The sequence below is a fragment of the Ascaphus truei genome, chromosome 20 (assembly GCF_040206685.1).
Source record: "Ascaphus truei isolate aAscTru1 chromosome 20, aAscTru1.hap1, whole genome shotgun sequence".
NCBI lineage: Eukaryota > Metazoa > Chordata > Amphibia > Anura > Ascaphidae > Ascaphus > Ascaphus truei.
Window position 1 is genome coordinate 12,984,992 of NC_134502.1, and position 13,384 is coordinate 12,998,375.

Here is a 13,384-nt window from a genome sequence, read left to right on the forward strand (position 1 = left end):
TGACAGATTTATTATAAATCATTCTTCCTGGTAATGCCCAGGTTATTAAGAATTTATATTAGTGTTAGGGACCCTTGAGATATGGTCTGCCGTGTAGTGGCTCAGGGGCTTACAACAATTTGGCCAAAATGTTAAACTAAAAGACCATTTTATTTAATAGATATCTATACATATATATTTAGGCACTGTACCGTGTATAGGTTTCACTGGATGTGCACTGAGCTCTGTCTGTGTTTTATGTTCTGTCTCTGGTCATCAAATCTTGGACCCAACGCACAGTGAGCTCTGTCCATCAACAGTTCGCCATCTTGTAGTTGGGGTCGATTGAGACAGCCTTTTAAGAGAAGGCTGCATTGCCTCTGCAGACACTGACTCTGGGATGTGACGAATTTGTAGGTTCTGCCTACACTCCATGTTCTCTAGATCATCCATGCTGTCGCTCATGGCTCTTACCTCCTCGTTGAGCCGCAGGACCTCATCATCTGTATTCAATTGGTTTTGCAAAGTGGTGTCCATTTTGGTTGCCAGGTCCGTGGTCCTTTAAGCCAGGGAGGATATTTCAGACTTGAACTCCAGCAATGCCTTATCCAAGGCTGGCAGGCTGCATTTCTTTAAACATCCCCTTTAAATCCTGCTTGGTTATGGCTGGGTCTCTCTCTCTCCCCCTGCTCAGAGTCCGATGGTGCACGCTCCGCACCGCCATCTTCCCTCCGCCATTTCGGGCTGTTTGTACCCGTAACGGGAGAGATCTGGGGCAGACACCTTCTGATCCTTCCTGGTGGTAGTGAAAAAAGGATTTGAGAGGCGGTGCAACTGCATTAGGAGGAAAGTAGAGACCGGACTGCTGTCTTCTCGGTAGAAAAATATTTATTTAGAGGCACTTTAAAAGTAGCAAGAGAAAACTCTTATGTGTTTCGTGCGGTCCACCGCACTTTATCAGAGTTCCTTTGGTAGGTATGCCGAGTGCTTCCCCTGAGCTTGCTGGGATTCTGTGTTTATTATCTTTTTTCCAGCTGGTCTCAGCTGTTTGGAGGTTAGTGGCCCCTCCCCCTGCCCTCTTTTTAAGTTAGCAGGTCTTTTTCATGTTACGGTATTTGGACAGATCCACTGTGGTAATTCTACCTCCAAATAGAGGTAAATGAGAATTGTAATCAGGTAGTGTTAGGACCTGCTAATGGTCATGCCTTGATGTGGCTTGCAGGCTTATAACGCTTTTGCCAAAGGGTTTAACTAAATGACCCTTTTTCAAGAGATGTATAGGTATTTCACTGTGTATTTTTGTCATATTGGATGTAGCTTTGGGCTTTTCTGTCTTCTATAGTTGAAGCTTAGAGCCTGCAGCTAGTTATAGTAACTTGAACATCAATGGCTGATACGACAAATGATCAGCAGGTTATGGGGATATTATCTCAACTTCTATTTTGTGTACATTCCAGATTATACCAATCTTGAAACACACAGATTTGATTAGTATAGAAAAATTATTTCCAAACTAAACTGCACGAAGCCACGGACTTCCAAAAGACCAGATTTACTACAAAATCACATTTATTGGAAAATGCTCAACAACACATCTTTAAAAAAAATATCCAGAAACCTCCTATGCATTTCACACACGGTCGGTGATTTCTCAAGAAGAAATTTGGAGGCTGACATTTTTATGAGGCACTTACTAGCAACACGGGCCAGGGAAACAGAGGAACGCTGCATGTAGGAGCTCGGTGAACCGGAACTCAGGGTCTCAACCGATCGCAGACGTATGATAAGAGACAAGGGCTTATTTACAGTACATGAGGCTTGAGTTTAATAGCTCCATCCACGCTGGCTAATAATCCTTTATCAAATCCATTTAAGGTCCCAAATGACCAGATACACAAGATGATGCATGGTTTAATCCAGTCGCACTGATTTTATTTATTTTTGATTCTAGGTTTTATTAGTAAAATGATCTTTGACTATAATACATTGAATGTGCTACGGTACCTTCCTCGGAAATGCGGACTTCCTGTCTCCTACAATGACAGCAGAACTAAAGTGTACCCATTTTAATTTGGCAAATGTTGGAGGGTCGCTGTGTGTTTATAGCAGGGTATATTCCCTATGGAGTCCAGTATGAAATGGTGCTGAAACTACATATAAGCTCAAGAAAACATTTCCCAAGATACGAGTCATGATAGCCTTATAATTTGGATAACAAAAGGCAATTTATGATATGCTGGGGAGGAATAAGCGCCTAATAAGGTCCCAAGGATCCTCACATATTGCAGAGAAGAGAACAACCTCCCTTAAGCAATATCCTATAGATGAGAGGGGCAACAATATATAAAGGCTACTGCCTACCTGTTGTACACCCTCTCTGAGGCCTGGCAGATTCAAGCAATGCAGCACAAATGCCGTATGTGAAGATTCAATGTCATCTGAATGAAAAACCGGAGCACAACCAGTATAGTAGAAAAAAAAATCACGATCCAGGGATATCTCCCATAAAAATAAAATGTATTTTGGTTATTTGCTCACATTGATAACTAAAAGGTAAAAAAAAAAAAAGGTTAAAAACAAACCTACGCGTTTCGAACCGTAGCTCTGACAAGGTGTTGACAAAGAGCTACGGCTCGAAATGTGTAGGTGCGTTTTTTTTACCTGCTGGTATTCCATGTGAGCAAATAAACAAATACATTATTTTTATGGGAGTTACCCCTGGATTCGCTTTTTTTTTTCTACTATACTGGGGCGAGTGCATTTTGCCTGTTGTCGAGTACCTGCGGCGGGATCTACCTGGCATTCTCATGCAACTCGAGACTGTTTCCCCTGCAGCTCCTGTGAAAATGGCTGTGCGGCGTTGCCATAACGACGGGACGCTACGTGACGTCAAATTGCCATGACAACTTGACACCACGTAACGTCTTGACGCCATGTAGCATTTTGTTAACACGGCGTCATTCGAGGCCGCGTAGCCATTTTCACAGGAGCTGCAGGGGAGACAGTCACAAGTTGCAAGGGAGCAGGAAGATGGCGGGAGACACTGCAGGTAAGACTCGTGAGGAGGGGTAACAGTTTTTTGGGGGGGGGTGGTGACTGTTTTGGGAGAGTGTTTGTTTTTTTAGAATTTGTCGAGCCCTGTCTATGGGTATCAGGCAGTGATTTTGTTAAATACAGGAGGGCCCCGCTCAAACGACGGGTTCCGTTCCAGGCCGTCGCCGTAAAGCGGAAATCGCCGTAAAGCGGGGCCCTACTGCACTGTATTGTACCTTTGAAAACAGAGATGCAGAGCTGTAAACCGACTGTTTCGCTGACAAATGGCATCTGACAAGGAGTTGCGCACGCGCTAAAACTGTTGCTTAGTGACAGCCGGATACTCAGCTGCTGAGTGCGTCATGCTGAATATCGCCGGAAAAACGGAACAAGCGCGGAACCTAATGAATACGGATATACCGTGAGAAACGCTGTATGAGTGGAACGCTGTAAAGCAGGGCCCTATAGTAGTGGGAATGTGATAAATAGAACTAAATATCATTATTATTAAATATTAAATCACAGCAAAAATATATATTTTATTGAAGTTATTATGAAAATAATTCACAATAACATTTATCACCACAATCATATATTATTTTAGTAATTATTTAAAACAAATGTTTCTATTAACTTTAGAAGACAAAGTCTCAAATCGTATATATTCCATTTATACAAAAGGACTTTTATAGGGTCTTATTTTATAGGATGGAGTTTCCGTAGTTTAAATTAATTTTAAAATATAGAGCTTAGGCAAATAACCTATTTCTCTCTATAAACACCCACTCATACTAATTTATATATCATTATAAATAATATATACAAATATATATACATAATGCTGTACCTGCGCTATAGCTATATATAGATATATACATATATATCTATATATAGATATATACACACACACATACATACACATATAGAAGCCTCATCTCTGCCAGGCTTCCGGTATCTTTATACACATTAGAGTGTCAGCTCCTGGGCTCAGCTCCATCCTGCCTGAGAAAGTCCCTCATGATACTGTTGACTTCCTCAGGCTTGTCCTGCTGCAGCCAGTGGCTGGCGCTGGGGATGATTTCTGCACGGAAGGGGGCGTGCACGTACTGCTGCATCTCCTGCACCATCCTGACCTCTAGGAAGGCGTCACACTCTCCCCACAGGAGCAGTGTGGGGACAAGGACGTCTTGAGCCTTCACCGGGAAAAACCTGGGGACACAAGTGTCACACTGAAGTAGGAAGGTCAGGGTGATAAGTCCTGTCTGTGTCGCCCTGCGGGGGGAGGGACAGACCCATAGCTCCATTCTGTCTGTGTCACTGTATCACCCTGCATGGGGAGGGACAGATGCATAGCTCCCTTGTGTCTGTTACTGTGTCACCCTGCAGGGGGAGGGACAGACGCATAGCTCCCTTCTGCCTGTGTCACCCTGCGGGGCGGTGGGGAGGAAGGACACTCATGCTCTCTTTTGTCTTTGTCACTGTGTCACTCTGCGGGGGGGAGGGACAGACTCAAAGCTCCCTTCTGTTTGTCACCTTGCAGGGGAGGGACAGATTCACAGCTCTGTGTCACTGTGTAACCCTGTGGGGGGGAAGGACAGACTCACAGGTCCCCCCTGTGTAACTTTGTCGACCCCTCTCACCCAAACAGGTTCCTGTAATAGTTGAGGGGAGGTGTCAGTGCTCCTCTCTGGGATGGGTAGTATATAAAGGCCTCTGTCTCCTCCTCACTCAGCCTCCGCTCCTCGCTTTGTATACCCAGAGTCCTGTCTGTTAGAGGCTTCCTTATATACTGCGGGGGAGAGTGAGAAGCACAGCTATATCACACTACGTGGCTGTCACTACACTGCTATATATGTCACATCTACAGTATCTCTGTCCTGGCTATCACTGTCACTGAACAGCTGTCAGTGCATAGCTTTCTCTGTCACAGCTATCTGTCAGTGCATAGCTTTCTCTGTCACAGCTGTCATTGCATAGCTTTCTCTGTCACTGCTCTCAATGCATAGCTTTCTGTCACAGCTATCTGTCAGTGCTCTCAATGTATAGCTTTCTCTGTCACAATTGTCAGTGCGCAGCTATCTGACACTGCTCTCAATCTGCCTTCTCTGTCACAGCCATCTGTCAGTTCATGGCTATTGCTCACTCAGACTCATGGCCATTTCTCAGTCACAAGCACAGGTATCGCTCACCTCAAAGTCCCCCATGGACAGCAGGATCTCCGGGAGGATCGGCAGCTGAAAGAGGAAGACGTAGCGAGAGGAGAAGAGCTGAGAAGGATGAGAGAGCACATAATCTGAGGATACAGAGAGAGAGAGAGAGAGAGGGGGGGGGAGGGGGAAGTGATCACTCTACTGACTACCAACAGATCCATGGGTCACCAGATCTCATCACCGTATCCTCTATTGCAGGGGTGGGCTACTTCAGTCGTCAAGGGCCACCAACAGGTCATGTTTTCAGGATATCCCTGCTTCAGCACAGTCTTCAATTGAGCCATCTGTGCTGAAGCAGGGATATCCTGAAAATCTGACCTGTTGGTGGCCCTTAAGAACAGGAGTTTCCGACCCCTGCTCAATCCGCAGACCCCTTGACAAGCAGATAACAACACAGGCGACCCCACATCCTGAAGCTGGCAGATACCCGTCCTGTCACCAGATCCCTAAATAACAATCTCCTACAATCCCCGTGACCTGGATCTCCACTGTCACAAGGTCGCCTTTCAGCAAATCACCTCCCTGTAGTCGTGAGATCCTATGTGCACTCTGACACCAGATTCGTAAGTGGCCAGATCCACTGTATATCCTGCCACTAGATCCGTGTGTCACCAGATCCTGTGTACCCTCTGCCACTAGATCCCCTGCATACTGAGTGGCTTGATCTCTATAAATTGTCAGCTGTGCTGGTCAGTAATACCCTCTCTGCGGTAGATTGTCAGCTCTGCGGGTCAGTAGATTCCCTCTCCCTGCATTAGATTATCAGCTCTTTTAGTCAGTGGATTACCTTGGAAGGCTGATGGGTGAGGCGCGTTCATGATGATGAGACGGGTAACCATGTGACGGTGGCGGACAGCGAACGTCCATGCCAGGGTACCCCCCCAATCATGTCCGACAAGGACACAGCGGGAGTAACCTGTGGGAAGAGGCACAGCAGTCAGTCAGTCAATAAAACATGCAAGCGCACACAGCCATCGGTCAATATAACACATGCACACAGCTGTCAGCATAACACACGCACACAGCTATCTGTCAAAGTAACACACGTACACCGCAGTCAGTATAACGTACGCACAGCTACCTCTCAACACCAGATCTATCTCTCACCCAGCCCCTGGATCAGATCCCGCACATCCCCCAGCAGGGTCTCCATTTTGTAATCCTGCAGGTCGGGGGGAGCGTCTGAACTCCCAAATCCTCTCAGGTCGACGGCAACGGTGCGGTACCCGCGAGAGAACTCATCCAACTGGTACCTCCAGGAATACCTGCCTCAAAGGGAAGGGGGAGGTGGGGGTTATTAAGAGAGGAGAGTCTGTATATGCATTAGTGAGAGAACATACCAGTTCTCAGGAAAGCCGTGAAGGAGCAGCATCAATGGGTTTCTTTTGTCTCCAGAAGCAACGTAATGGAATCGAATCCCAGAATCCTGTGCAGCCGACCAGGAAACAGAGAGAGCGTTACCTGACCACGCTTTGCATCACTCAACCCTCAAGTCTCCCTTTCCTTGCACAGCGCCGTCTACCCCCCTTAACCTTCTCTCTCTGCAGAACATCTTGCACCTTGATCCTGATGAATCCATGCTGCCCATGCTTGCTGCTCATCAGGCAGGGGGGAGCTGTCCTGCGGGGTCTCCATCGAAATGCTTTGAGTGGGCCCCTGGCCACGAGCCGCAGAGTATCGCGCAGGTAGGACACCATAGATAGAAGAGCCGCTACGTACACAAGGACCCAGAAGAGGACTCCAGACACTCGCAGGGCAGCCCGTGTAACCATCAGGAGGAGACGGGACACATACTGCGTCATGGCTCCGGTTCACAGACTCCTCAGGAGCAGGCACCTGTGTAGGAATCCATCAGAACGTAGCGTTTACAACCAGAGGTTTCATGCTTGTTTCGCACTACGGTTACATCAGTAGGGAGATTTTCCCCACACAGAGCTCTGATTGGTTCAGGTTGCTGTCATATCACACGATAGATAGATAGATAGATAGATAGATAGATAGATAGATAGATAGATAGATAGATAGATAGATAGATAGATAGATAGATAGATAGATTCTAGTATTTATATTTCGAACATATTTAAAATATAATTATATAAAATATTTTAAATATGCACAAAATATAAACCCTACTGTAACACACATTACCAAAAATGTATAAAGCCAGTGGGGGCTGTAAGCACAGCCAGCACCACTTCTTCCAACCTAGATTAATATAATTATACACGCAAAGAACTATATCATTTAATTCATTTAGTATTTATATACTAAAAGGTCTGGGTGTTTATATATACACACACACACACACACACACACACACACACACACACACACTATATAGATATATCACAATTTTAGTTTCCCCTTATACTCAGTACTATACATATTCTACAGTAAATGCAGCCGGTGATTTATAAAACGTGTGTGTGTGTGTGTGTGTGTGTGTGTGTGTGTGTGTGTGTGTGTGTGTGTGTGTGTGTGTGTGTGTGTGTATGTGTGTGTGTGTGTCTATATATTGCATAAAGGGAGGGAAATGGGGGAGGGAAGATTCCTGCTCAGCTGTGAATATTAACTTTCTAGAGAGGTGCTATCAGGGATAATTATATGTGAAGGTATGTGGGAGAGGAAGGATCCCTATTGATGCACTCAACTCTACTAATATATACAACAATTACATTTTATTAAAGTACTTGGAAACATAATTAAAACCTAAAGCGTTGCGCTGAAAGAAAACTGTGTAGGGTTTCCTATTAAGATGGCATATGTATTTATCACTGCCAAATATATAGGCTATGATCACACACTTAGATCATAAGGTGAGTCCCCACAGGGATTATGGGGGTGAGGAGTGAGCCCAAATGATTGAGTGGTCAGAGTTATAATATGCTGGGTGATTACCAATAGTAGAAATTTCTCATATCACTCCAGTAAATGTAGCTCCGGTTAACACTGCCTGTTGAGACAAGTTGGGAGGTAATATGTCTAACAGGTTAATGTCTATATATTCCCTAAACACTGTAAATATATTCACATGAGCACAGTGTGTGTGTGTGTGTGTGTGTGTGTGTGTGTGTGTCTATATATTCCCATTCACATGAGCACACACTGTGTGTGTGTGTGTGTGTGTGTGTGTGTGTGTGTGTGTGTGTGTGTGTGTGTGTGTATATATAGCAAATGGAAATATTACTGAATGCTCATTTGCATGTCTTAGACAGGTCTGCAACCCGCCTTTCACCATTATCACCCAGCACATAGCACTTCCACTGCAGCAAGGGATTCTGGGAAATGACATGCAAATGAGCACACAGTGCCACCTTTTGTCTCAAGCTCACATTACATGAACAACCCTTAGGCCTCGGGCATGAGCGCTGACCCGTGCTGAGGCGCGCTTACGCTCGGCACTGAGCCCCTGCAGCCGCAATGAGAGCGGCTTTAGCAGGGGCTCGCTTACGCTTCCGCAGGCGTGCAGGCATGTGGAATTTCAGCCAACAGACCAATTTTAGTTTTCCCGCTGAGGGAAGCGCAGGGCCGGTCACGTGACTGCCAGAAGCCAATGGCAGTCCGTGACGTTGGTGCCGTGACATGGCGCGCTAGCCCCGCCTCCCGCTCTGCCTCCAGGCCCGCCTCCCACCCGGGAACACAAGCGCGCTCGCTGACGCTCATGCAGGGACACAAAAAATCTCCTGCTTGAGCAGGAGAGCATGAGCATCAGCGCTGCCCAGCGCTCTTCATATCACCATGTCCTAAGCCTTAGGCTAAGTCCCCGCTGGCGCTGAGCGCACTCATGCTTGGAGAGCGCTCAATTATGAGCGCCGGGTGTCCTATTGTACGCAGACGCGGGGGAGGGACATTGCGGGCCAGCTGAGCACACGATAAGTATAGATTTTTTGTTTATGTAAGCTGAGCATGTGTGCACGCGCATGAGCGCCGTGCGCAATGCATGAGCAGGGACTTACATATATCTATATATGCAAGTCTCCTCCACAAGCGCCGCCCGCTCAGCACTAGCGGGGACTTAGGCTTGGGACATAGTAGCTTCAGCCTTGCTGAGCCGGGCTGAGCAGATGCACCAGCCCCCTGCATCTGTCATCAGCGCGGCTATAGTTTCCCCCTCCGCATGCGTGCTGATGCGTGCGGAGGCTCAGAAACTTTGCCGAGACAGGCAAGTTTCAAATTTGCCGCTCAGGGAAGCGGTCACGTGACCGCTCACATCCAATGGGAGCGAGGGACAAGCCCCGCCTCCCGCTCTGCCTCCTGACACGCCTCTGATACCGCCTCCGTCCCCAGAGCGCACTCACTGCCTCACCTGCAAGGACAGGAAAAAGCTCCATTTTGAGCAGGCGAGGCAGAGCAAGAGCGCGGCTGAATCCTCTATGTACCAGGCCTTAGCCTTACCTGTCTAAGACATGCAAATGAGCATACAGTAATATTTCTATTTGCTTTACTGTGGAGGGTTTTTGTCACTTTTTATACCCACCATAACCTTAATAATGTATATATATATATATATATATATATATATATATACACACACACACACAGTGGTCGACAAATCACCAAAAAATGTACTCGCCGAACAAAAAAATCTACTCGCCACCTAGTACCAAACGTGTGCTGCTTGGGCCAATAGGAGCTCGCCACCATGTTAAATCCACTCGCCCGGGGCGTGCAAATGTATAGGTTTGTCGAACAGTGTGTGTGTGTGTGTGTGTGTGTGTGTGTGTGTGTGTGTGTGTGTATATATAATAAAAACAACGAAATATATATATATATATATATATATATATATATATATTGAAACACACATATATATTCCCTATACACTGTATATGTGTGTGTGTTTATATAAATATATATTCACTCACATTCCCTATACACCATGTGTGTGTGTATAATATATATATATATATATATATATATATATATATATATATATATATATTCTCACACCCACTCACACATATATTCCCTATACACATATACAGCGTGTGTATAGGGAATATATGTGTGAGTGGGTGTGAGAATATGAATATATATATATATTCTATGGAGTGTGAGTGCAAATTGTAACTCCATTGACATATAATAAGTTTACCACCTGCTGCCTCCTCTGCTTATGTCTGCTGGGGCTATTCTACAGAGGGCACAACATAAGCACTGCCCCCAGTTCTCTTCTAGCCATATAATTGGCCTCCCGAACTGTCTATCTTCCCACTATACGGTCTTTTCACTTCTATTGGTTTTCTCTAGTGGCCAAGGAGCGGGTGTAAGCAGGGTAGGTAGAGCGCCTCAATGTTTGGCTGCGCAGTAGAGTAAAGTTCAACAGGGAAGGGGGGGGGAAAGCGGATGATATTGAAACTGATTGGCTGGGAGCGGCGGATCTGCAGCCACTCAACAGCGGGAGAGGGCGGGGCTTAGTTTGTCACCCAGCAAGATTGACGAGACTGCTGCCCTATGAACGTAGAGTACTTGCTTTTACGGTCCCACTCCTTTGCATTTTCAGAGACTGTGGTCACCATGGCAATCAAATACCATAGCAACGCCAGGCCTCTTCCCCCATGGCAACCTGAGGCCTTGCTATGTTCCCACAGCCAGTGCTAGATTTAATACTCCCTCTGCATTGGTCTGTGCAGGGTGTGTGTATAAAGTATGAATTAATACTCCCCATGCATTATTCTGTGCAGGCAGTGTGTGTAAAACATGAATTAATAATTCTGCCGCATTACTTTGTGCAGCGTGTAGTATGTATAAATTCTGCCGCATTACTTTGTGCAGCGTGTAGTATGTATAAAGCATATAAAGTATGTATAAAGCAGGAGTGAATATAACATAGTATAATCTAAATATAGGGTTGCCAGGTGTCTTATCCAAAAATACTTGACACAATGGTGGCCCCATCATTAGGGTGACCAGATTTTCAAAATGAAAAACCGGGACACTTAAAAAAATTATTTATAAAACAATGTACATCACGTCACGCCCCCCGTTGCCATGACAACGAGACACTAACGTCAGGCGGTGACATATTGCCATGACAATGTGGCATCACGTGATGCCTCATCACCATAATGCATCCCATTGTCATGTCAACTTGAAAGTTGCTGGAAGTCACTTCAATTTGATTTTTCCAGTGACCACAGCATGGCGTCAGCACTATAAGCACGGCCTTAGGCTGCGCTTATAGTGCCGGGGACGTGACGCCGCGGCAAAACAAATGTATTGCCGCCATTGCGTGCACTTATAGTAAGCGCAATGCTGGCGGCGCGAATTTCTGAAGCCGGTCAAATTTGATTTTTCAGAGGCTGTCGCCACATGTGACAGCCTCTGAACCAAAGACCTGGTCGCAGCAATGTGCAACTTTCGCTAGCGGCGACAGGTGACGTCATCCGTCGCGCGCACTATAAGCACGGATTTAGGTTAATTTCACACCTCACGAGCCCCCTCTATTTCCCACCCTCTACCCATGAATTTCTCCCCTCCGTCTCACTCACTCTCCCCCCTCCCGCCTCGCATGTATTTATCTCCCGTCTTACTCCCTCTTTTGTTCACTCACTCCCCTGTCTCCTCTCACTCGCCCCTACCTTCCCATCAATTACCCCACTCTGCTCCTCAATCCCTTCAAAATACATACCAAAAAACCCACCCCGCAATACAAAATAAAAATACCCGCCCGCCAGTACATATTAAAAAGACCCCTGCCACCCCAATACATTTTTAAAAGACCCCCCCATACATTTTTTAAAAAAATTGGGCTGCACAGGTAAAATCATCATCATCCCCAAATACCCACCCCACATCTCCCATCTCTCTCCCCACCCAGCATCTCCCATCTCTCTCTCCCCCCTGCATCTCCCATCTCTCTCCCCATCCCGCATCTCCCATCTCTCTTCCCACCCCGCATCTCCCATCTCTCTCCCCACCCAGCATCTCTCATCTCTCTCCCCACCCAGCATCTCTCATCTCTCTCCCCACCCAGCATCTCCCATGTCTCCCCCCCTGCATCTTCCATGTCTCCCCCCCTGCATCTTCCATGTCTCCCCCCTGCATCTCCCCCCTGCATCTCCCCCTGCATCTCCCATGTCTCCCCCCCCCCTGCATCTCCCCCCACTGCATCTCCCATGTCCCCCCCTGCATCTCCCATGTCTCCCCCCACTGCATCTCCACCCACTGCATCTCCCATCTCCACCCACTGCATCTCCCATGTCCCCCCCTGCATCTCCCTTGTCTCCCCCCACTGCATCTCCCCCCACTGCATCTCCCTAGTCTCCCCCCCTGCATCTCCCATGTCTCCCCCCCCCTTGCATCTCCCATGTATCTCCCCCCCTGCATCTCCCCCCATATGCCTACCTCAGGCGGCTATGGTTCGGCAGAGGTGGCTGCGGAGGCTTGATCAGGTAGGAGGCGGCAAGCTGTGGCACGCGCTCACTCGCAGCAGGCACCGGAGGTGCTGCCCTGCTAGCAAGCGTCTGGGGTGCCGGTCCGGAGGGAGGGAGAGCCGGGGTCCGGGTGCCGGAGGGAGAGCCGGGGACTGGGGGGGGAGGGCAGGAGTGCTTGGGGGAGGGCCGGAATGCCGGGACCGGATGGAGAGCCGGGGAACGGGGGGAGGGCCGGAGTGCTGGGACTGGAGGGAGAGCCGGGGACCGAGGGGGAGGGCCGGAGTGCTGGGGGGAGGGCTGGAGTGCCGGGACCGGAGCGAGAGCCGGGGACCGGAGGAAGTGCTGGAGGGAGAGCCGGGGACTGGGCTGGATTGCCATGGGAGAGAGAGCCGGGGAAAGGCTGAAGTGCCGGGGAAGGGCCGGACGTGCTTGAGTGCCGGGGGAGGGAAAGCCGGGGAGAACGAGCAGCCAGGCGGTCGCCCCTGCGACTGCTTTTTTTGACAAAGCCCCGTCCCCAGCATCCGCCTACCTTCAGCCAATCCCCTGCGGCCCGGCATTCAAAGCCCCGCCCCCGCTTCCTCCATCCAATCCCCTGCGGCCCGGCGGCAGAAAATACTCACCGGCCGGGCTGCCGCATCCTCCTCCTCGCCGTCCCCCCGCGCACCGCCGCCGACAGGCTAAAAAAAGGATCAGAGAGAAAACCCAGGACATTTCCGGGATGGACCAGTAACCGGGACAGCACTGAAAAAAACGGGACTGTCCCGGCAAAACCAGAACATCTGGTCA

The 13,384-nt window shown here is 48.0% G+C and overlaps 1 protein-coding gene across 3 annotated transcripts; it reads right to left on the reverse strand.

Moving 5' to 3' along the window:
• Window positions 1-1,530: 1,530 nt before the first annotated feature.
• EPHX3 (epoxide hydrolase 3) lies at window positions 1,531-10,568 on the reverse strand. Of its 3 annotated transcripts, none has more exons than XM_075577289.1 (8): window positions 10,321-10,568; window positions 6,755-7,058; window positions 6,563-6,648; window positions 6,330-6,487; window positions 6,010-6,138; window positions 5,202-5,305; window positions 4,653-4,801; window positions 1,531-4,221 (listed from the first exon to the last, which is right to left on the reverse strand). In XM_075577289.1, the coding sequence occupies exons 2-8, from the start codon at window positions 7,022-7,024 to the stop codon at window positions 3,987-3,989; spliced, it is 1,131 nt and encodes a 376-aa protein (XP_075433404.1). In that variant the 5' UTR covers window positions 7,025-7,058; window positions 10,321-10,568; the 3' UTR covers window positions 1,531-3,986. The 3 variants fall into 3 exon arrangements, with proteins under 3 accessions (XP_075433404.1, XP_075433406.1, XP_075433405.1); XM_075577291.1 differs by having other exon boundaries at window positions 6,782-7,058; window positions 10,321-10,564; XM_075577290.1 differs by lacking the exon at window positions 10,321-10,568 and adding an exon at window positions 8,121-8,352.
• Between the last annotated feature and the right edge of the window lie 2,816 nt (window positions 10,569-13,384).

What these genes read in the sequence shown, in the direction of transcription:
- EPHX3 (XM_075577289.1), bottom strand. Translation starts at nt 7,024, where the DNA reads ATGACGCAGTATGTGTCCCGTCTCCTCCTGATGGTTACACGGGCTGCC. An exon ending in GGATCTGATCCAGGGGCTGG is followed by an intron (nt 6,139 to 6,329) that starts GTGAGAGATAGA and finishes CTCTTCCCACAG; the next exon opens with GTTACTCCCGCTGTGTCCTT. An exon ending in TGTCCATGGGGGACTTTGAG is followed by an intron (nt 4,802 to 5,201) that starts GTGAGCGATACC and finishes TCTCCCCCGCAG; the next exon opens with TATATAAGGAAGCCTCTAAC.